The sequence below is a fragment of the Halichoeres trimaculatus genome, unplaced genomic scaffold, assembly GCF_033239565.1.
Source record: "Halichoeres trimaculatus isolate MK-OKI-2021-1 unplaced genomic scaffold, fHalTri1.1 fHalTri1_scaffold_8, whole genome shotgun sequence".
In the NCBI taxonomy this organism is placed as follows: domain Eukaryota; kingdom Metazoa; phylum Chordata; class Actinopteri; order Labriformes; family Labridae; genus Halichoeres; species Halichoeres trimaculatus.
In genome coordinates this window covers 22,948,837-22,972,540 of record NW_027437186.1, presented here as the reverse complement: position 1 = coordinate 22,972,540, position 23,704 = coordinate 22,948,837, and the positions used below count along the sequence as shown (strand labels likewise).

General features: G+C 42.0%; 3 protein-coding genes across 4 annotated transcripts; 1 reads left to right on the top strand and 2 right to left on the bottom strand.

The window, feature by feature from the left end:
* The first annotated feature begins 102 nt into the window (after positions 1 to 102).
* Positions 103 to 8,314, top strand: fam149b1 (family with sequence similarity 149 member B1). Of its 2 annotated transcripts, XM_074676333.1 has the most exons (16): positions 103 to 614; positions 984 to 1,073; positions 1,539 to 1,683; positions 2,297 to 2,445; positions 2,571 to 2,714; positions 3,264 to 3,416; positions 3,534 to 3,712; positions 3,806 to 3,948; positions 4,550 to 4,618; positions 5,002 to 5,114; positions 5,348 to 5,572; positions 6,414 to 6,537; positions 6,625 to 6,750; positions 6,897 to 6,978; positions 7,122 to 7,259; positions 7,415 to 8,314. In XM_074676333.1, the coding sequence occupies exons 1-16, from the start codon at positions 568 to 570 to the stop codon at positions 7,495 to 7,497; spliced, it is 2,010 nt and encodes a 669-aa protein (XP_074532434.1). In that variant the 5' UTR covers positions 103 to 567; the 3' UTR covers positions 7,498 to 8,314. The 2 variants fall into 2 exon arrangements, with proteins under 2 accessions (XP_074532434.1, XP_074532435.1); XM_074676334.1 differs by lacking the exon at positions 4,550 to 4,618.
* Positions 8,263 to 10,203, bottom strand: dnajc9 (DnaJ (Hsp40) homolog, subfamily C, member 9). The gene is made up of 5 exons (XM_074676335.1): positions 9,835 to 10,203; positions 9,367 to 9,507; positions 8,923 to 9,177; positions 8,747 to 8,833; positions 8,263 to 8,661 (listed from the first exon to the last, which is right to left on the bottom strand). The coding sequence occupies exons 1-5, from the start codon at positions 10,006 to 10,008 to the stop codon at positions 8,551 to 8,553; spliced, it is 768 nt and encodes a 255-aa protein (XP_074532436.1). The 5' UTR covers positions 10,009 to 10,203; the 3' UTR covers positions 8,263 to 8,550.
* Positions 10,204 to 11,498: 1,295 nt separating this feature from the next.
* On the bottom strand, positions 11,499 to 23,548 carry ndnfl (neuron-derived neurotrophic factor, like). The gene is made up of 4 exons (XM_074675124.1): positions 23,025 to 23,548; positions 20,168 to 20,401; positions 17,158 to 17,282; positions 11,499 to 13,572 (listed from the first exon to the last, which is right to left on the bottom strand). The coding sequence occupies exons 2-4, from the start codon at positions 20,332 to 20,334 to the stop codon at positions 12,158 to 12,160; spliced, it is 1,707 nt and encodes a 568-aa protein (XP_074531225.1). The 5' UTR covers positions 20,335 to 20,401; positions 23,025 to 23,548; the 3' UTR covers positions 11,499 to 12,157.
* Positions 23,549 to 23,704: the final 156 nt, after the last annotated feature.

Genomic DNA, 23,704 nt, shown 5'->3' with positions numbered 1-23,704 from the left:
CAACCAAGTTGCGGCAATGAATGCTGGGACTTGTAGTACTACAACGCAGCACATTACACCGCCTTTGACTTGATTGAAACTCTATTTCCCATGAGACCACGGAGTCACGAAGCTGCGTCTCCATGACAGCCGCGTTATTGTTGTTGCTGCTAGCTGTAGCTTAGAAAATCCTCAGTTGGCTAGCTCAGCCATCGTGATAGACTAATGCTATTTTAATATTTTAAAAAAATTCACGAGAAATTGTTGGAGCACCCAAGATGCCAAATTTGCGTAACAGGTTCAGACTATCAAGTTGTCTTATGACGACGCACACAATGTTTTCGTGCTTCATCAGTCCGTTACTGTAACCAGTTAGCCAGTTGTAGCATCCTCCTAATATTAGCTGCAGCTGTTTAAAATAACGTTAGCATCTGTAGCCAATGCCCTGTCCTGTGTCCTTACACAGAGGAGGGTGTTACACTCATCTGCACATCAGAGGAAATGTTAGACCTCCACCTGAAGTGTTCCCAGGACGCGGAGGCTAGAATGAGAGACGAAGGCACGAGGCTATAAAAACAGAGAAAGGAGATGATTTCACGATACAACAGAAGACCTGTATCACACAAGCTTGAGATGTGAGTAATAGTAAGATTTCCCCAGCTATGAGGAGCTGAGTGCTGTTTTTCTACTCAAGGGAAAATGAGTGACTGATTACTCCATCACGAACAAATTACAGTGTAGAGTAATACTTCACTGATCCAGACAGTACATCTGTTGCATCAAGATCAGTTGAGTAATGTAATAAAGTATTAAATACCAAGCCAGTCTAATGGAAGGAGCATTATTGTTATTATTGTTATTATTATTGATATTATTAGTTTTATTGTCCCACATAGGTGTGAAAATGAAGTGTGTACAATGTATATTTACATTGCTATTTTCAAACTATGATTAAAAAAATGCATCTTTGATAATGCCTTTTTAAATTATGTTTTGGTTTGTAGTCGTGGGTTGTCTCATCCCCTCCCAGAGGAAGCAGATGATTACCAAACCCCTGAACACTACCTCCAGGAAGCCGTCTCTGCTCACAACAGGTAACCTAGTCCTGCTTGAAGAACCCTGGACTAGCTAGAAGAAGGCAAAGATCAAAGTACCCTTCTTAACTGGCACACAAGCATTCTCCTGCATGTGCAATTGTAATGTTACACCTTCCCAAGTGGATGGTTGATTCTCTGAGATCCAGCTACGGGAAACGAGACACCTAGAAGCAGTTCATTAATTGATATCACATTGCCTTCTTCAGATTTGCACTTAAAAGAATAAATAATGAGGTGGCCTGTTAGAATATTGAATTACCTTGACTTTTGCCTTGTGTTTTCCACTTTGAAATTCTACCCATGATAATGTCAGAGACAAAAAAAACAAGTGAGATTTTTTTTTCTTTTTTTACCACAGAGGCTCTTTAAATTTTGGGTTTGCAGTTGAAACATAGAAGAGTAAGCTAAATGCTTTTCCATTGTACATAAATCTAACTCCACCTTTTTCATTGGTCTGTGTAGCTCTGACACGTCAGCTGCATCAGGTCACTCCGACTGCCCCACTGTCATCTCAGTAGACTCCAGCCAGTCCTGGTCAGGTATCCACAGCTCCACTGGCACTGGTATCTCTACAGAAAGAAGCTCTGTCTTCTCTTGGGGCTACGATGTGAGTTGTGAAGCAACAATATCAAACACAATGTAATTTTTCTTTTCTGTTGTTCTGTTGTGGACCCAAATAAGAGACACAGAGGACAAACTTTCATGTACTTCTCAATGTCTCTTTAAGACTTGTCCCTGTTTGGCAACTAAGAGGAAAACCACAGACCAATCATTGCAGTGAACAGTAGAGATCTTATTTGCCTGCAGCTTCTTCTATAGGAAGATCCACATCCCTCTGTGAATAACTTTGTGTTAGTCCAGAGTTTTCTAACCTCAGCTGGTCCAACTCCCTGATTCAGTTATATAAAAGTTTGGTCCCTGTGAGCTGCTTCTGAAACAGAGAAATTCTCAAATCTTCAGTTATATGAAGAATCTAATTTGTTTCATTACAACGCTAGAGTGTCCAGCCTGACCACAAATACATGTACTCATCCCAAAAAGCTGTAGGAGCTAATTGGTATGCATGATGAAGCTTGTGGTTAGATTTTAAAAAGGAAGAAGAATTCCAGGCTCTGTGGAAGAAGTCACAGCTTTCTCCTACAGAGCCAGAGCAGAACAGTAGAAGAATGACAAGCTTTCCTCCTTGTGTTTCTGACTCTTTCTGTTTTTCTGTCCCGCAGGAGTTCGACAAAGCAGCTTCACGGCAGGTGCAGCAAATGTTTGAGGAGATCGACAAAGAGCTGTATGAGGGGAGAGGCAGCGGAGGAGGGATACTCCAGGGGCTGCAGGATGAATGTCAGCAGTGGGCCACACGTTTCCCTCATCTTCGGTACGCTATCCAAAGTCTTCTACCAACAAAGCGACAGTGGGATCAAAGATTAATACTGATTTGAAAGAAAAGCCTGGATGAAAACACAATTCTTTTAGCCTACTTATTCACCGTTGGTCTCTTAGGATTCTTGGGAGTCAGCTGGTGTGTCCCAGTGATGAAGGCTTCCAGTGGTATGCGACTTCAGGTGTAAGCAGCTCTGCCAACAGCCCATCAGCAGGAAGAGAGAGCAGTGGGAAGTCCTCGGAGAAAGATAAGGGCGGCACAGAGTAAGTCCTAACCTCACAGATGCACTTGTTGACAGAAGGAAGACAAGCAAGGTTAAAACTCACCTGTGAAAACACTTTCCTTCATGTAATAAACATTTCCTCTTTTTTTGCCTTACATTTTGGGATGAAAAATGTCTGTTATTTTCTTGAAATATTTCTGGGGTGATGGTCTGCTGTCAATTTTTTAATCCATTTGTTGTGATCTCTGCGGCTCTGGCTTAGAAACAGACTGGGTCACTTTATTAAATCATTGCAAACACATCTATATGTAATTTCTCTTACTTGGCTCGAAATAATATGTCTGCATTTTGAAAGGCTGTTGGCTGGCTGTCCAGAGGACTCTGGTTGTTGCATTAATTATAGAGGAGTCTGTGGTTTTGTGACCTAGATGCTTTGGCTTGTTAATGATTTTTGTAGGCCACAGTCATGCCAGACAGAATCAAGGCTGCCATTCTTGGTGCTATGTGGAGATAGATTTAAGTGTAGAAGGCATACAGTGTATTTCTGGGCTTCTGTATTGATTAAATGTTCCTTCATGTTGGGTTACAGGTTGAATGTGCAGGGAAGAAGAGCAGCTCTCACCAAGTCCTCCTCAACAGACATGGAAGAGACTCCTAACCCCTCCAGCAGCCACGACAAGCCAAGATTAATTGAGGTGGAGGGTCAGATGGAGGAATACCTGGCATTTGATAGCAGGGATTTGTGAGTTACACTCTTTCCTCTGCTTCACCTTTATGTTCTAATCCAATGATTAAAGCCAATGATTTAAACTCAACCTTTGCTGCTGTGAGTTTTGTTTAAGTCATTTGTCTTCTCCAGGGAGGACGAGTGGGAGCAGGATTCTGGGTCAAGTCGAAGGCACCACTGTTTGCCTCCAGTCTCACCATATCGGTGTCGCCGTCAAGCCATTCTGGACCTGCTGTTTGATGATGTGTGGCGGCAGCTAGTCGGCTGGATGAAAGAGCTGGTTCAACGCCACTGGGAATGCTGTACCTCAAGTGATTATTGATTTGTATATTTTGTGCCTCAGATGTAATCATAGGTTGGTTCTCAAGCACAGAGTTTGAATTGATTCTATCTCTAAATTTCAGATGATGACAAGATTTCTGGAAACCTTAGCCCTGTGCTGCAAGACTCCCAGAATCCCTTTATGCTGCTCTCCATGCTGCCCACAGTGCTGTCAAAACCAGGCCAGGGCAGGGTGCCCCCCCTCACTGCTGGCCTGCAGATCCAGGTCAGTGGTCTGAGGGGACTGAGGGGCAGTTGGGTGCCTCTTAGGGAGAAGTCCCATTTAAATTTTCCAACTAGTAATTTAGGATATTAATTCAGAGATCTCTTTCTCCCTCTTTTCTTTCTTAAAATAAATCTACTTTGCTTTTTGTCTGTTAGAATGAAACAAATTCAGTGAAGACAATAATAGTGACATTTTAACCAAGCAGCTGCTTCAGGCATTGGAAAACAAAAGCAGTGGAGAAGTGTGAGAAAGTCAACTCCTTAATGACTGTAAAAGTTGGTTACAGTTTGGTTAAAGAAAATATTTTTGTACACACTGTTCAGTGGATTTATTTCTTCATCTGTTAAGATCAAAAAAACAGATAACCCTCCCTCAGCATTTCTAACTGTTCCACAGTACACACCTAATGTCACCTTTTCCCTCCTCCTGCCTGTCACTCTTTCAGTCCATCTTTAACTTGTTTCCTTTTACCCCCTCTTCACTCTCTGCCCTTCAAGTTCTTAACCCTAATTTTTTGGTCTATTTCCCCTCTTTTTGTTTTCCTTCTCTATATTTCTTCCTCCCACTTTCTTCGGTTGGTTGTGCCCTTTTCCTTTCAAAGAACACAAAGTCAAGGGGCTCAAAGCACAAGACCAGACGGAAATCCAAAAAGCAGAAAAGGCCTCCCAGTGTATGTAACTACCCACCTAAGAGCTGAAATGGCATTTGTAGAATAAATGTGCTTGTGCCTGTTGATTAACACGTTTATCTTTTGGATTAACTGCAACTTTTTGCAAATGTTTGATTGTGCTCCTTTAGATTTTTTTTCAATAACCAGAATATTGGAATGCTTAGTTTGCTTTTTATTGCTTGTGTTGCACTGTGAGTGATGTTTATGTTACTGTGGGATGTCCTAAATGCATGATAGATAGCTGTTCCCTTGACAGTTGGCTGTGTCTAAGAAATTGACATTATGGCGTCCATAACTCACCATATCTTCTGTCCAGTCCTGTCTTATTTCAATTTGTCTATAATCCTTATATACCCAGTTTCTTCTCTCATACTCTTCCTCAGGCTGGCCGGGCACCAGTAGGAGCAGCAGCCACCCAGCACAACCTGAACGACCTCATTATGATCCACAGCATCCCCCTGCAGCAGAGGAACCTGGCTGTGTTGGACAGAAACCAGTATGGACACAGTTTCTTTTGTTTCCAAATTGAGAAAGAAAGCACAATCACATCCACCACACATGGGACCAAAAGTGGCATGGGTGTCTTGTAGTTCTTTCTTTCCATACACAAGCTAACACATTAACATAGCCTCCCTGATGCCAGGTCTTTGTCCCTGGTCTGAACACACTGATTGACAAAGTCATTTGGCAACAGTAAAAAATGCACTATTGTGCTCTCTTCTCGTGCAGGGAGCCAGAGGAGCGGGCTTCCTACAGACCGTGCTCCAGCGTAGGCCCCTCCAGCAAACCTCGTCCACGTAGAACCCTGGAGCAGAGCACTTCCTCGCTATCCCGCCTGGCGCTGTCTGCCCAACGCAGAAACCCTCATCCCCGAAATCTCCTGCCACTGGTTGCCAGCCCGAGCCAGTCCATCGCAGCGGGATCCATGGATGAGGTCATCAGAGGGACACGTCTGTGAGTTTGTGCCAACTCCACCCAAACATAAATCCCACTTTTAACTCTCTCTCATTTTTTCCCTGCGGTCTCTGAACCTTCCTTCAGGCAGAGTTAGATTACTTTGACGAAACTCACTTTCAACTCACGCCTCCGGGTTGTGTGCAGCAGAGTTATGATAGAGGTGTCATGTATGAAACCAACTTCACAGATGAACTTCTCATGAACTGCTGGGAGAGGGGTAATTTTTATTAAATGTGCCACAATGTTTGGCTTTTATGTGAATGTCAAGTCTTCTGCAGAATACTACAGTATTCTCTATGAACAGATGAACAAAGTGTTTGAGACAGCGCGAGACTCAACTTTAGGAAGTTACTGGGCCTGGTTATGAAATAATACTTTATATTTGATGCTAAAACTTATTTTTGTTAGCTATCGCTCTTGTAGAGCTCCAACAACTGAGACAAAACTTATAAATAAGAAATATAAGGAGCATGTTCCCCCATTTTTCCCCCATAGGCAGATTTTTTCCTCTTTACAAGCAATTAAGAAATCATTTTTGTCTTTTATTAGCATAAAATGAGACATTTTTCTGGACACCTGTCAGGTGAATGTTGCTTTTATTAAGTTTTATCGACACTTTCTTTTTAAAATGAGGCAAACAATTGCCTAGATCTCATTTCTTGCAGGGCAGTCATCGACTTTGTTATAAAAACATCAAGAATGTCTTTACAATCACAAGAAGTTGAATCAAAATCTTGAATTTTCCTCCCTCCTTTACTGTGATTTTTTACTGCTCCCATTTCCTTAAAAAAAAAGTCAATTTTAGTTAGTAGGTGCAAATGTTTGTGGTTTTCTACAGAATCACAGCCAGTGATCATCTGGCATCTCCGCTGTCTCCAATGAAAAGGAACACTCTCCTGCCCCCCATCAGCGCTGGAGAACCAGAGTCTGCTCATCCAGGGCAGCGGTCTAAACTTTCACAGGTTAAATTTAACGCTTAGTGAAACATGCTGACACTGAAACTCTTCAGAAAGCATCAAACAGTTTTCATGAGTCTCTATTTTCTGCAGCGACAGAAAGGCACATCCAGCCGTGCTCACAGTGCTATTAATGACAAAGCTGGCAGTTCAATACTGAGGGATCGTCACCACCTGCTGGACACCTTCTCTCGCCCTAACACCACTCACACATACAGGGTAAGATGCTCTGTGTCATCGCAGAATCCTCTCTAAAGCAACTGTAAACTTGTAAAGCTGTAAATACTGTGACATGGCTAATAATTATTTATGATAGTGTTACTTCTGTTAGAAACTTAAAGTTTGAGCCCTTCTTTTGTTTTCAGTCAGACACTCCGTACCGTCGTTCCTTCACAGTGTTGGACAACATTGGACAGGGTCGTCCAGGCAGAGCCTCTGTGGCTGCAGGTCAGAACTTTCACAATATTAATAAAAAAAATTGCAGAAATATTTGAAAAAAACCTGTGCATGGTGGAATTTTTCCCTCAGTTCAAGCACCTCATTATCCAACCTTGTACTCATTACTCTGTTATTATTCATTACTCCACCAGATTCTCTTGGCATTGGTGTGACTGGCATCAGTCTTGGCATCAGCAGCTCATCTTTCTTGGACTCGTATTCCCATCATCCTTTGGGGCATTTGACCATCAAAGATGAAGAGGAGCCAGACCCACAAGCCCCGGTCCCAGGTCAGTGGATTAAAGAGGCTGTTGAAACTCAGCCAGTTTTGGTGATTTAGATGAGCTCTGAATCACAGCGTCTGGAAAACCTAGTTCTTATTTTCAGTCTGTATTTTGAAACGTTCATTATCTTCCGTAATATTTACCGCGTCCCCTCTCTGCAGCTCCACTGGTGCCTGTGTCAGTACCATCTCGTTCCTACTCCAGGGGAGGAATCTCATCAAGAGCAAAGAGACCTGGTTTGTAGTTTGTCTCCGGACTCATTCGCCAGTCACCTTTATACAACGCAACTCTCTGCGGCACTTGTGCCCACCAAACTTCTTTTTTTTTTTTTTTTTAATGGAAGTAGCAGATTTTTTCACATCACGCTGCTTTGGTGAAGTTTTTGTATTTAGTAAATCAGCTAATCCAGCTGCCAAACACAATTAACAGTCATACAACACCAAATCCATGACTTTATGGATGTGTTGTTAGAATATGTGAATGATCTGAATGTGTAAATATCTATTTATTTATGAATGTACTGTACATTATCCTCTGTGGTGTGTTGTTGTGCTTATAAATGCCTATGCAGGGAATAACACATCCACCAGGACAGGGATACAAAGGACAAAAAGCACTCTTTTCTCTCTCTGATATTGCAACAGAGGGTTCAGTACTGTATCTTTTTATAGGGGCACTCATATTCAAGCAGTGTAATATATAAACTGGCTCAAAGCCTGAACGCTGTTTGCCTTTTACCCCTGGAATAAATCCACTGAAATAATATCTTAAGCAGGAACGTCCTGGATAAGCACTGACTGAATTTGCACTTCGATGTTGTGTAAAAGGGAGTAAGAAATAATAGGAAACTGTCATTGAGGGTTGAAGTAAGTAACCTCATTCTGTGGTCATTTTTCCCCCTCACCTTAGCAAAGCCAAGCAGGGTTGCTTTGACAAGTCACATCAGGGTAGTTTTACCGTCATTTTTTATTCAGAGAATTTATCAGAAAGCCATGCTACAAAGCTTGAATTCAAAGCATTTCTCAGTCTTTTATTCACTTTGATACAAAACAATAAAAACCTGTATACAATCAATGCATAAATATGAATTTATTTGTGTTTAACACGACAGCAACATACATGACAAGAAATAAAACATGCATTTACATTCTGAATTAAGCACTACATGAAACTTCTCTAGTTGGGTTATTCCACAGAAACATAAAAGAGCAGTTAACCAGCCCATCTATCTTTAAAGGTGTCTGAACAAATGAAGATTTATGTACATCTCATCCACTAAAACCAGAACTTGTCTTCTTTACTTTTTTCCTTTTTTACCTTTTTGGGGTTTCTCACTCTTTTTTGAGTATTTTGCCTCAAGATCAGATAGGAAACTGTTAAAGTTCTTCTCTCTTGACTGTTGTCTTTGCTGGAAAATAAAAAGTAAGGATAGTTAGTAAGAGAGAAACGCCACTTTTACACATTAGCACATGCCACATGTGAACGCTTGTTACCTTAAGCATCATCACAAGACTGTCGTCCTCATCCCCGAGACCCATCTCTTTCTGCATTTCTTCTGCTTCTTGTCGCTCTCGATCAGCCTAGAAGGTCAAAAGCGACAACTGAAACGGGATATGTTCTAAAGATAGGTGTAGATATAGAAATGTAAACAACATAACACATTTCTCACCCTCTTCCTACGAGCCCTCTTCTTCTTTTCATTCTCCTGCGTAAATGCTGGGAAAGCTGTGACTTCTCCACTCTTGATGGCCGCCTGGATGATGCTGCAGAGTCTGGGCTCATCCTCCTGGGAGCAGCACAAAGCTGAAGCTGTGATGGCGTCCATGTCTCCTTGGTGCTGCACATACAGCTTGATCACATCCTGCTGCTCCTCTTCAGAACCCTTGTATTTCTTCTCGAACTCAAGGATGTCCTGCACTGTGATCTTGGAGATGATGAGACAGACAGAAAACAAGAAAAAAACAAAAATAGTTTATTATCCAAATACAGTTCCCGGAAAAGAAATGTGTCACCCTCCCTCGTCACATCATCATATGTAAATCACAGAAATGTGTGACTCATTATTGAGTCATGTTAATAAATGAACAAGGCAACACCTGCTCTACTGCAATACCTTAGGGAAGAGCAGCCTCCAGTAGTCTTCCCAGCAGCGATCCTGACTCAAGACGTCAGACTCCTCATCCACCACCCCCTGCTCGTCATACACAGCTCTCTGTTCCTTATCACTGAGCACTGCATACAGCTTTCCCAACACCTGGAGGTAAAAAAAAAAAAAAAAGAGAGAGAGAACGGTAAGAAAATGACCTCATTATTGTCATTGCATTTTGCAGCTAGCTACATTTGAGCAGGATTTATTACAACACCGAATAACGTGCTCTTGCTAGAGTAACAGTGGGGAAACGCTGACACTTTGACAGCACAGTTGCACGACGAGGTCTCTCGTAATATCACAACAATCACCGCAAGAACTGCGATAACAGGTAATTCATTCTTCTTTACCTAGCTTGTCCGTGTTAGCGTGTTGCTTATGCAACTCTTGTGTATATGTGTACTCAGCGAGCTAACAGCTAAAGCAGCTAACCTGGAATTTCTCCGTGGCCTGTGGATCTTCAGGAGCCCGGTCAGGATGGACTTTGAGAGACACTTTGTAGTAGCTCCTCCGGATGTCTGCCTCGGTTGCCTCTTTGTTGATACCCAGCACCTCATACAGGCTTTGAGTCTTGAAGAGCTCCTGACACTGCTCGAGCAAACCCATCCTCTTGACGGTGCTCTGACTCGACGTAGGGATTTGATTGGTAAAATATTGACCCGTGAATGTCAATTTAGGTTAGTTTTGTGGTTTTATTGTTCAGAAGTTGGTCAAGCCCGACGATCTGCCTCGTCTTTGTTGGTTATGTCGATTTGGCGCGCTGGACTGTCACAAACTTCCTTACGTAGGGTGACGTACTTACGTTACAGTCTCAAACGCCTTCTCATTGGTTCTCACCTTCGTATTCGTCAGAGTATGTAATGACTTATAATATCCGGTTTTGACCTTTGACAGCACGTATCCTCAGAAAAAAAGAAAGAAAAAAACAAACAAACAAAAAAAAACCAGCACGTATCCTTTAAACCCTAACTTTTTTAAACAAAAGTATTAATTAAAATACTTATTTAGTTAAAATGTAAGTAACAGCGCTATTTCTCGTGCGTGAATAAAGTTTGGAGAATGTATTGCTCCAAAACAGCCTACAATGAAACTATTGTTTAATTCCTGGTTAATTTACTACAATTTAGCTATTGTTTAATTGTAGTAAATTAACCATGTATTATAATGTCTAGTTAATTTATTTTAACCTATCCCTAGCTGCATTAGACTAATCCTAAATTTTCATTTTATTGGTTTATCACCTAAAAATAACTGAAGTGAGAACACACCAGTAATTGCAGGCAAGATATCTGATATCTTACACTGTGACAACTGGAGATGGACCTTCTGACTGAGAAATCATAACTCTACCAATGAGCCACAGCTATCAAGCAACCTCTGTCTTTCCTCTTGACCCTCTTATCCATCTGTTATCTATCTCTTAATGAAGCCCTAAATGCACATTCATCTGTTCACCTTCACTTGCATCCCAAGAGTTGCAAAAGCACAAAACAAAAATAAAAACAAACTTAACTTACCTCATCTGTGTCATGGTTTGGCCAATCACAATTACCAATGTATTTTTCGTATTCAAGGTTGCCTAAGACAATTTGTAGTTTATTCTGTTAAACATAAATTATTCGGTGCTATCAGAGGAAACCAGGCATTATCTTGAGATAATGAGATACAAAAGTTGAGATCTTGAGGAAAGCAACTGAAAGGAACTCGTCATCAGGGGATGAAATAAAATACTATGCTGTCCTAGGCTGAATTCTGTACGATGCTTTCTTGGAAAATATAACCAATGTTTTCTTGTCTGAATTTTTTTTTACCATTATTTGTCCTTGTTGCAGTCTGACAATGCAGACTGCAACAAGAAAACTATATTTGACTTTCTTTCCTGTGAAGTAGTTACCAAAATAAATGTCTTAATTTTTTTCTTCAAATTTAAGTCCTTAATCAGAAGTAACCAATAGCACAAGGATTATCTCTGACAGCAGTAGAAGATGCCACCTCAAAATGATTTGCTTGCAATAAAAGCTTTTTTTTTTTTTTTTTTTTTTTTTTTTTAAACATAAATTTAGCATTGATCAGTCACAAACCCACAGATACTCCAGTATTTATTGGTGCATTTGAAGCAGCACAAGAATACATCAAAGACAATGAGGCAAGTCACTAAGTATTTTTCACTGCTTCATGCGAAAGCAGAACACAAAGATACACACTGACTTTGAACTAAGCTTCTGTAGATTGCACCCATCTGTGTTTATAAGCCTGTACAATATGCAGCACTGGAGATATACACTGCAAACCCCCTGTCTCAGATGTTATCCAATTATTGCCCCCATCTGTTTCTGTTGCATATTTGGCACAGTCTCTGTTGTTGTTTTCGTATTGACTCTCTGTCATCAAAAACCTTGTCTGTCCTTTGTACTCACACACAGAATAAGCACTTGGACAACTGGCACATCATTACCATGATCAACAATGGAAAACAAAATGACAAAAACACAAGAGTTGGATTGTAAATGTTATGAACTTTTGCTGGTGTGCAGATCTTTCTCGTATGCTTTCCACCCACTTGCATGAGCAGTGCAAGTATATTCTGGCCCCATCCATCGCTCCTCCAGAGGAATTATTTCCTTATTCTGGTATCAGTCTCTCCACAACAGTCAAACGGCTTCATTCTCATGGTCAGTCTTTACATCATGTCCATGGCCGATGCATTCCCCTTTTAACTGGGACAGTCTTAAAACCTCCTGTAGGGGGCAGCAGCTCAGCACTCCTTCCTGGTCTTCACCATCTTGCTGGCATACTTGATAGGGATCCCCCAGCGTCTCATTAGATAGACATCAAACACGTAGGCCATCCCTGGCTCCAGGCCCCCGATCACAGCTGTAGTGACGGCCCTCCGAGGATTCAGCTCCTGGAAATACTTGCAGAGGACTCTTTCGGTGTCAGAGCGGGACTCTGGCCCCAGACAGGGTGCAGTCACAGCCCCGGTCTCTGCTTCGCTGTTCCCTAGCTTTCTTCGATACACACAATACAGGCTTCTTTCCTCTGTCCCCATCCAGGCCAGGGTGACACTGTTGCAGCCTCGTAACCGGTTAAATGACTTAATCTGCAGTGTGGAGGGTAGAGATGGGACCCCTCTGCGGTGGTAGGCTGAGGATGTCTGCAGTTTAACTGAAGCAGTCAGACCTCCAGGTAGAACTGGCTCTGTCATGGTTCCTTCTCTCTCTAGGTGGATTAGATAAGAAGGACTTCCCTGGAGCCAAATGTGCTCCAGATCTCCCCCCACAGCTTTGGAGGTAAGAACCTGCCCCTTACTTGAAACAGTTACTTTGACTTTCTCACCTTTGCCGCAGCTCTGCATGGTTAGGAGGCCGCTCTGCTGCAAACCCCGAGGACGGAAACTGAAGAACTGCTCTGAGCGGGAGCCCCTGTCTTGGAAGGTCACCCACCTTAACTCTCCATCTCTCAGGGTGGTGATGGCCGGCCGGGCCTCCTCGTGTGTCCGAGCATATGTTCCCTTGTAGGCTGAACTTGTCCCATTCACCCTGTCGATCACAAAGACATCAAAGTAATACTGGGTTTCAGGGAGGAGCTCGGAGACAGTGCAGACGCTCTCTGTCCCCTGACAAGCGCACTGCAGATCAGCAAACTCATCAACCAGGGAGGAAGGTGCACTCTGGGATTCAGAGTCCCACTGCTGCCACCACCACTCCTTCAAAATGGGCCATGCTGTCACCCTTCTCTTCCTCTCCTTCTTCTCCTGCTTCTGATCCTTCTCTTTCCTCACACTCTGTTGTGCAGCACACACACTGGGGTAGTTTTGCTGAGAGTTGGTGAGGACACAGTATTCGTAACTTTTCTGCGTGGGTGGGAGGCTGGTGATGGAGGCACTGGGAGCCCAGCTGAGGGTGACACTGGTCATACCGACACCCAACGTGTGAACTCGAGGGTCAGCTGGGAGCAGAGGGAAGGTGCCTGAAGGTCCCAGGCCTCCGTGGAGGAACACTGTAGCTCTGCTGTTCTTCTGTTTGGAGCGAAGCCTCAGGATGTACACAGATGTATGAGGATAGGAAGGACCCCTGTAGGCATCCATTGCGCTGCCTGTGTAGCTGTGAATTTTCTCCTCTGTACCAGGTCCTCGCCACCAAACCTCAGGCACACTCTTTTTGGTACTCCCTGTGAAAAAAAAAGAGAACATGCTGTTTATTTGCAAAGCCTCACAATGATCAAAAACTTTGATGGCATCAGTTCTGTTCTCACTGTGAGGTTACCGAACAGACCTCAGGGAGCTGCATGCCAATAAATGCAACGTTGAACTTCTCGTTTAAGCCAAAGAGTTTTATTTGAATCTCTGTTATGTAAAGATTAAACAAAAAAAGACAGAGCATGTGTTTTTAAGCTATATTTGAGTTTTGAACAGGGCCAGCTGGCTGCCAGCCTTTGTGATAGCAGATATCTCCAAGCCATCCCTCTATATTTAGCTAGAAGGAGTTTTTATCCATATGGCCATGAAGGTAATATATGCCAAATTTCAATATAACTTTATAATTGAGGTGTTAATGGGCTTTTAAGATGTTCAAGAATAGCAAAACTAGATATTTAGTGTTTCAACTGTTAAAACTTGAGCTGAAGAAAGTTCTTCATCCTGTATGCAGCAATGCGCTGTAATCAAAAAGCTACTATGATGTGTGTCAATTTTGGCACACCTTGTGGACAACACTTACCTCTCATTACCTTAAAAACCATATACTGTTGCCACATTTGTAACAAAACTCTCACTCATATCCAGTAAGAATCAGGATTTCAGCATTGAAATTTGGAGGAAATTAGGTCTGAACCTAGTCAGTTATAATGTTATGAAGACAGGTGAGCTAACAGGTATTCTGGGTCCACTTCAACAACAACTCTTCATCTGCAGATGTTAGATTTATCTTCCCAAGACGATCCATGTCCTGTATTTTAGAGCATGGGGCTGTTTGATGTATTATATCATATCATTGTCTTTTATGACTTTAATCTTGAAAAATTGACTTTACTATTGTAAAATCACAATTTTGATGTAACTTTAGTCTTGTACATTACTACCATATTTCTACTAAATCTGGTAAATTAAATCTGTGGCCAAAACTCTTTGTTGGAATTGTCATATTTTTTAAGGGGTGAAAAATGTTATGACCTTATGGTCATGGTATCGTGGTAACATCAAAACACTTACTGAACCTTTAAGGACCTTAAAAAGCCTTCTTGCATTGTGACAGTCTATTAATATTGTTTCCAAAATGAGTTACCCTGTTTCCCAAAGAGAACTCAAATCTAAGTCAAACAAAGGGCAACTGAGGACACAAAAATTGCTTCTTTAACATTAAAAATGTATATTACTTGTTACTCTAACAAGCAGGTAAATCAAACAGGTGCCACTTTCAAAATAGTTATGTTTTTGTTTTTTTTTTCATTCATACCTAACAAGCTATCAAGTTGAAGTGCACACTTCACTTAAGGGACACATTAAGCAAACAAGCAAAAAAAACAACAACAACAACAACAACAACAAACAAATCAAAGAAAATGCTAATACACTGCTACACAGTTCATCTCTCCTTGAAATGAGAAATGCTCTCCAAATGAGTCCAAATGTTAAAGAATCAAAGTGCATAATTCAGGTTGGTGATGGAGACACGCGCACTCACAGTCTAAATGATTCATGTGTCATGTTACAACTCCACAAAGTTATTTTACCAAGTGAAGAAGCTTGTTAGGTTCACCTGAAAGAGAGCCCATACAGACTCCAGGGCACACTTTTTCTTTAATGTCTGCTTACTTTGATTTACTGGTTTACTTTCAGCGCTCATTTCCCATCTTTCAGTTCATTTGGCTGCTCTGTTTATTCCTCTTAACTTAGGATTTTTTAAAATCAAGAACAGAGCTGTTTAAATTACTGCGAGTGTTTTATGAAATTTTATAATCCAAAACACATTTCTATTAAACTTTTGACAACTTTGCAGCAAGATATGACCATGATATCTGTCTCTCTTCTTGTCAGAGGTGGTTGAAGTTGTTTAAGAGGGATAACATTTCCTGTGCTGCTTGCTTTAATCAATCTTGGAATCTGTTTTGCCAGTTAGCAAACTGAGAAGTGGCAGTGCATAGACTGTAAGTATGCACAAGTAGTCTATGATGTCACCCATTTGTTTCTGATACAGAGGTTAGAAGCCCATCCATGGGTCATAATGGAAATGCTAAACATGGTGTAGCTTTGTCTTCTTTGCAGGGTACTTTTTGTCAGTCAGGTCAGCTATCGCCTTGTACAGACAACACTTGTAAGGGAAAAAATCTATCCTAAAAAAGGAGTTATAAAAAAATATATACCCCTATACACTGTGTGTTGATACAAAAAATATTTTCAAAGAGCCAAACTTTTAAGAACAAGGCTGTGAGATGTTTGTTTTTGGCAGTTTCGCATAGACTTCAGATTTCTAGACCAGAGATTCCCTCTTGATCATGCACCTCCAGAGGTAGCTGCAAAACATCGGTTTCTAGTAGGTGTCATTGTTAATAGGAGATTACACGGACCCTTTACTCTGGCTAACTTTAGTGGTATGATCTTGAAAAATAAACCATTTTTATGTGATTTTACTTGCAATAAATGTATCCTAAGCTCTCTGAAATAACACCATACATGATTCAGAGTGGTAAAAGTTAAGTTTTTCTGTCCTCAGTGGAGGAAAATCAACCTTTAAAATGGTTGTTTGATGAGAGCTGGACATTAAATTTAGATCGATCATCTTGAATGCATTCCAGGAAGTCTGAAAATCTGAACTATGTTTGTACAATTAGCAAGTGTTTTGTAAATAAACAAAACTAGCTAGTATTTTATCCATCTGAAGGTTTGGGGTCAAAATGTGAGAGCTGTGATGTGAACAGCTATTTTAATAATCATGTGCTTTTATATAGATCTGTCCAGTGTTAACAATACCTTAGTATACCTTATGTCTTACCTGCATGGCCTTGTATTTTGTGTTTTTCTGTTGTTTCTTTATATGCTTTGCATGATTTGGAAATTTACTTTATGCAGCTTAATCTCGCATAGGTTTCATATATGTGGTTATTTACCCTTATGTATTATAATTTTTTTATTTTAATTCTCTTTCTCTCTGTGTGTCTCTCGCTCCTTCTCTCTCAGATCCTGGTACTATTTAACTTTAAGGTGTGATTTTTTTTTTTTTTTTTAAATAACTAACTCTGCATTCTTTTATTCTGCTCTGTTTTATTTCATCTTGTGTTTTTTGGGTTGCCCATTTTAACATCTGGCTGGGGACTACAGATGAAAATTAGCCTTTTTGCTAACTCTGGCATATTTACTGCAAATGTCCATCAATATGCATTGTCCCTGTAAATCAAATAAATTAAATTAAATTGAATTAAATTAGATTAAATTAAATTAAACAGCCCATGTAAGGAACTTTTTACCTGTTTATTATTATTATTATTATTATTATTATTATTATTATTATTGTTATTATTATTATTTTATTTTTTATTATTTATTTGTTATTATTATTATTATTTTTAAGGTTATTCCTTTCTATTGAAAAAGCTGAGCTCTACCCTAAAAACAGTTGGAAGCTCTTTATCCCCCTCCAAATCCTGCCCATAGGAGTAATACTGAATAATTGTTTCGCTTTAGTGTCATGAAGTAACAGGCTACTCCTCATGATGGCGTGTGTTTCTACAGATGCACACGTGGTCTTACTGCTCACTTACACTGCAGGCTCTTCAGGGGTTTGTCCTTCAGGGTGCGCGCGGCCAGGCTCCACTCGATGGGGAGGTCACATGGGCTGACTGTCACTGACATCCCGGGAGTCTTCTTCTTCAGCGTGAAGTACAGCCTGTGTGCAGAAAGATAACCACGAGAAGTTGTCTGATTTATCTCAGGAAAAGTCGCAAAGATAACATCTCGTTTGATAGCGACGGATGAATGAGACGATATCGGGCGGTGCAGACTGTGCAACATCCTTTCACTCCGTTGGATGATTTACAGATAATTTTCCGTCCCACCGCTTAGAAACTTTACAGCTCCTTCACACACCTGGCCCTGCATTTGCCTTCATGCTGATCAGACAGTTGATCAGGAGGGGTGACCTGGGAGTCACATGGTAAGGCTGCACTGACGGTGTTTGATTGATATATGCTGTTTGCTCTATCTGGGATCGTGCAAATCATAGAAATGTCCTTTTTGTGTGTTTCAAAGTGCATGTTTAATCACGTAGATGAAAATGAGACAGGATTTAAGGAACTTTCACATTCAGTCTGAGGGCTCTGTCTCAGATTTATTCATATAATCACACTAAATGAACTCATGATTACATTCTTTAACTTTTTTAGCCCAAAAAAGGGATTTGAGTTGATAAAGTCTGTCTTTTTAAACTGTCCTGTCGCACGCCATCTTTTCACAGCCAGTTACCCCTCATTAAAATTAAGCAACTGCATTGTTATTTATTAATCAATATTTGTTTACCCTCCTCACAAACATCATTATTCATGATTCTGTGCAGATGGCGCTTGTTTCCAAACAGATGTGCGACACTGTCATTCTCAAGGGCGCTTTGCAGCTTATTTTAACAGAGTGATTAATTTCTGAACCAGTGTTTTCTCTGCGTTTTATTTGCTGTTGTGTTACTGCGTGACCGTGCCGGTGGACAGACTGCAGCACGCAGGGAGATGCAGATCGCAATTTTCAGCTCCTGGTTTCAGAAAGCGAGCACTGGCACCGGTGTGTGAGGTTCAGGCCAAATGGGCTCCACTTCCTCTCGCTTGCTCTACAGTGGTGCTGGAAGCAGGCTCTGTCTACCAAGGTGGATGGTAGAGGGCTGGTGGCTTGTTATTGGAGTGGAAGTAACAAGGGCAAATCAAGTTATTCCAAAAGTGCTCTGGCAGGATCATCCTCTCTGTTTCAGACTAGAATTTAACACACTTGATGTGATCGTCTGGGCTTTTGGTGATGTTTCAACCTTCAATCAGAGAAGAATTTACAGAAATTGACTTTAGTTCTTATTATCCCAAACCTCTTTTGTTGTACTTTGATAACCCCTCCATCGAACAGATGAGCTCTGGTTCTCCTTGATCACATCTACTTGTCATGATTCTATTACGACTAGTTCAACTCCTAAAACACTGCTGCTTCCTGATATCGTTTTTCTCCTCTTTGCTGATTTACTAAACTGTTTTCAGACATGATAATTTTCTAGAAAATGCCAGAGGCTCTGCTTTCAGAATTGTTCACACATGTTTCCTCACGGTGTGAAATCTTCCCAGTCAGACTAAGGAGGAGCCTGGAAGTGATGTAAAATAGATGCTGCTGTCTTCACAGTGTTAGTTGTACAATCTGGTTCAGTACTAAAACAGCCGATCTTCAGTGTTTATCTGGCATATTTGTACTTTCACATATCCAGTAAACTGTTTTGGTCACCAGTGGCTTGAACACAGCAGTTTCACAACAGCTTCTGGTAAAATGCCTCTGAACTTAAACACTGAACTCTGAAACTTTCTAATCTGTTCGTCATCTGGTACTGCATCTGATGGTGGAATGACTTTTCCACCACCACCGTCCTACCTTTAGACATTACTCATTTTAGGCACGGTGTTACAGGGGTGAAAATATCCAAACTTGAACTGGCAAAACATAAGAGCCCACTAAGTGTTCCCCAAACTCATGACAGTATTAACCCAGAGAGTGATGTTATCGAATAAAGTAAGTTGATGTACTGAGACTTGAGATCTTATTGATACCAGTCCCAGTATTGTTTCTGCTTATCAATGATTCTTTGTCAATTCCCTTTGGGGTTTTTTTTTTGTGTACAAAAAGTAGGCTTCACAGATTTTCTGAGTCAACATTTTCTTTAGAAAGTAAATAGATATGACATGACACTCTTGGTACTGAACCCTGTGTGACAAATGTTTTAACATGTTGGTGATGTTGCCACCTGTACAGTCAGTAAAAATGAAGCCTATGCAGAAGTGCTTAAAGTTGCTGTTCATTGAGAATCCACTTGAGGCTGGCTGCAGAAAGACCAGGAGTCACATACACACCCAGCCATAAAAACAGACTTTTAGACTTGGGTCTTAAACACTGATTTCTCTATCGGCACACACTGTACAGTGAGTGAATGTGTTTCTAACTCGGGAGTTTAGAATTTATTAAGATGGTTTGATTGTCCAATCAGAGACACAGCCCAGGTCACGTGGCTGAAGTGTGCCTTGTAGCTGTTCAAAAGGAAAGTCACAGCCGGCATCAAAGCAGATATGGTTGCATCCGCGGATTGGCTTCATTTATGGCTTCAGGAACAGGTGGGTGACGTTACGGAGGCTACGTCCATGTTTTATACAGTCTATGCTGATGACTGATGAGTGTGATTGACATGTGGCATGTCGTGATGTTGACATACTGTCTGGCTGCTCTGGTGTAACGGGAAGAATAAACTGGGAATCATTAAGCATAAAGGCTAATGATGTTGATGGATCAAACCATTTTTACTCAATTCTTAACAGAAACTGGTTACTGAAACCAGCGGCAGCATTTTTTTTTAGGAAAAAGCTCACTTGCAGTGAATTTACCAGATTTCCTACAGCTTAACCTAACTTCGCCCTGATATCATACTAGGAGGCTGATAGGAAAGACGTCATGTAATGTCACTTTTTACAACTACACCAAGTAAACATCAGAATGCACAACTTTTGACTTGCCTGGTGATGACCCCCCCATGTGTTTCTGTACCTGCGAGTCCGTCCTTTGGGCAGAGTAATCACTGTGAGCTTCCCCTCTGGTAACCAGGTGGTCGGCCGAAGCGGCACTTCGTTCTCAGGGGCCAGAGCAGAGTGTGTCTGGGGCCAGAACAGCACCAGAGCTGCACTGAGACACCAAGACAGGGACGTGAGCGCCATCTCTGGTTTCTTCTCTTCCTCTCTTTAACTGTCCTTCAGTCACCACGTCTTGGATACGTCCTCGGCTCTAATGGTGGAAAGGTCAGGAACATCAATCAGATCTCATCTACCCACACACACACAGACTGTAACACACTGAAACACACTTAGTTGAATTTCTACAGCACCATTCACACAGACACTAAAGAGCTGTAGCAGCTGATGATTCATTGATATGAAGAATCATCCGATTCTATTCAGACAGAATTATTCATGCAGGAGGGGAAAGAAATTGCCATGTTATATTACTCTGTGTGTGTATGTGTGTATGTGTGGAACAGCTTGACACTCGCTGTAAAAAAAATCACCAATTGCACTATTTTTCAAAGTGTGAAGTGGGCTGCTAATATCACTCTGAAGTCGATGCCTTTACATCTACATTTCTATTTTTAGTCCGGGGAGTTCAAATGGGTCTGTTCTCCAAATATCTTTCATCATGGGGAATTTGGCGGCCATTTTATCAGGGGAAAGTGACGCCATGCTGATGTGTGGGGCGTACACAAACAACACCTGGAGGCGCTCCTGTGAAGTCAAAACCAATCATCCTACTTCACAGCTGGAGGAGCTTGTATCAGATTCTCCTTATTCTTGGTTTTTCGTTTCACTACTCTGTTAGCGTTTTCTTCTTTGTGTCTTCTTTACGGCTGCACATGTGTGGTTGTGTTTAAGTGATAGCAGCAAGAATGATTACAGGTTTCACTGTTCTTCCTACTCCCCAGAGAAAGCCCATTTGTTCAAAGTCACCCGGTCTCCACACACACACACACACACACACACACACACACACACACACACACACACACACACACACACACACACACACACACACACACACACACACACACACACACACACACACACACACTCCCCGCCTTCCTCTAACAAGGTGTATTATGTCAGCACTGTGCCCTATAGATCAGATGACAATCACAGTGGAACCACGAAGGCGGCTACAGAAGGCACATCTGAGTCTTTCGGGGCTCCGGGACGCTCCCACATCCAAACTCGCAAACCCCGACGCGCAGCTACAAAGTCGCCTGCTCATTATCCTTGCAAAGAGCGGAGGGGAGTGAACGACCCATAAAGCTTTAACTGAGAGACATGCAGCAGGGCGAGAGCGGCAGATTGAAACAGGAGGGGAGGAAGGGGGGAGGCAGAGGAGGAAGCAAAAGAAGAAGAAGAAGAAGAAGAAGAAGAAGAGGATGTTGGATTCTGGAGTAATTAGAAGCAAGAGATGACGGAGAGAAAGGAGAAGAAAGTGAATCTGGGGTGGAAATAAAACTCTCAGAGCCACGAGGTTCAAATGAATTTGTTTTGGTGTTTCAGCTCCACATGCAGCTGATTGGTGTTTACTTTAGCCCCCATGGCGAATGGAATCTAATGTGCCACATATCACCAGACGGTAGCACACAACCTTTTTCTCACACGCCCCCTCATTCAATCTTGATAAAGATGAGGACACACACACACACATACACACTCAGAGGAAAAAGAAGCTTGGCGGGCTTGCTTCTTCAAACCGGGCCCTGCTGATAAAATATGCATACGGCTCCTCAGCAAATTACGGCCGATTGAATTTTCATAAGGCATGAGAAAAAAAAAGGCTGGGTCTCAGTGAGCGAGGAAGCCTGGTGAACTTAACTACCGGCCTCTATAAATAAATACACACTCCTCTTTAAACACGACTTTGATGGTCCAGCTCAGTCTCTGCTCTGTTTTTCTTCTTCTGGATGAGTTTCCTCTTTCCGTTATGTTTATCCCAGACTGTCAGCTGACTGCGTTTATCCTGGATTCTGCTTGGGTTTTAATTAAAGACATTGTGTTTCTCTTTCCCCCCTCTCTTTGCCTCTCTCCACTTTCTTTTCCTGTCTGCTTTTCTTTCCATTCCGCCGTCTTATTAGAAGTTACAAGCGGCTCAGTTTCAGAGGGACAGGTTGAGTGCTGTGTGCGCTCTCTGTCTGCACATTGTATTCACTATCTTGCATCTCTCTGGCAGGACCATCTGCCTTCTGTTTTCTGAGGGTAGGGACAGATTAAATGGCATGGGGTGGTCCCTGTAGGATCCACTGCACCCCCCCACCCGAAACATGCTCAGGGAAAAAAAAATCAGCCTTGGTTCTTGGATGGGATTGATGAGATGATGGCATTTCTAACATGCAGTGACCATGGAAGTTGATAGGATTTTCTGGCTGATTTTCCACCTCCCATGTGCATGTTGGAATATATAGAGTGGTTTCCTGTCTACTTCCCTTGCATTGCCCCTGGAAACACTTTTCTACACACACTTTATGTCTGCTTCATCCATGTGATCCCTGTCCCACTCTACACTCATGTTCCTACATGAGAAGGAAATAAGCTGAAATCTGCAACTTCAAATGCACAAAATGAGGGTTTTAAATATACAGAAAACTCTTTAGTACAGCATTTAAAGGTGCAAAGTTGTGACACTGGCAATCCTGCAAGAAATAAAAAAGTACTCCGCATCCGTCTCACCCTCCAGAGACCACTCAAACACACACAAGCAAAAGAAAAGAAGTGAACCAAAGAAACAAGTTGCTGACCCCCACATTGAGTTGAAATCTGATACTCTTACGCACACGCTCACATGCTCTGCAAGGACAACAACATGCATGCATGCATATCCCCCTTACCTCCTCTCCGTGCACGCTCTCCCACTCCTGCGCAGGGAGTGAGGGATGGGATCAGATGAGAGAGGAAGTGAGGATGGAGCAGGAGGAGGAGGAGAGGGAGAGGGAGGAGGAGGAGCGACAGCAGGTTGTTGTCGGGTGTTCCTCTGACTCTGTCTCCCATGGGGTGCTGCTCACTCCCTGATACTTCAGGAGGTGTTTCTTTCAGGGCTCAGGTGTCCCTTCAGGGTTGTCCCGTCACCTCTTCGATCTCCCTACCCCCTCAGGCGCTCTTCTCACTCTTCCTCTCCGTCTCTCTTAGTCCTTCACACGTGGAGGTTTGTCCTGCTCAACACTGTGTGAATGTCATCCGGTCTCCTTCTTCTTCTTCACTTGTTTTCTCCTCTGTTATTCCTTCCTTCTCTTCTTCTCCCTCTGTTTACTTCCTCCTCCTTCTCCGGTAGTGAACGCAGCTCACTTGCAATTCAAATAGGCTCATGTGTGAGTGTGTGTGAGTGTGTATGTGTGTTTGTGTATCCGTATGTGCAATCTGAGAGTGAAGGAGTGGGTTGTGAGGGGGCTGGTTAGTGAGGTTGCTGAATGGGGGTGGTGATGAGGATAGAGACAGAGAGGGAGGGAGGTGGGGAGACTAAAGGGGAGGTGATGTAAAAGTTAAATACATTAACCATTCTGTGGCTGCTCTG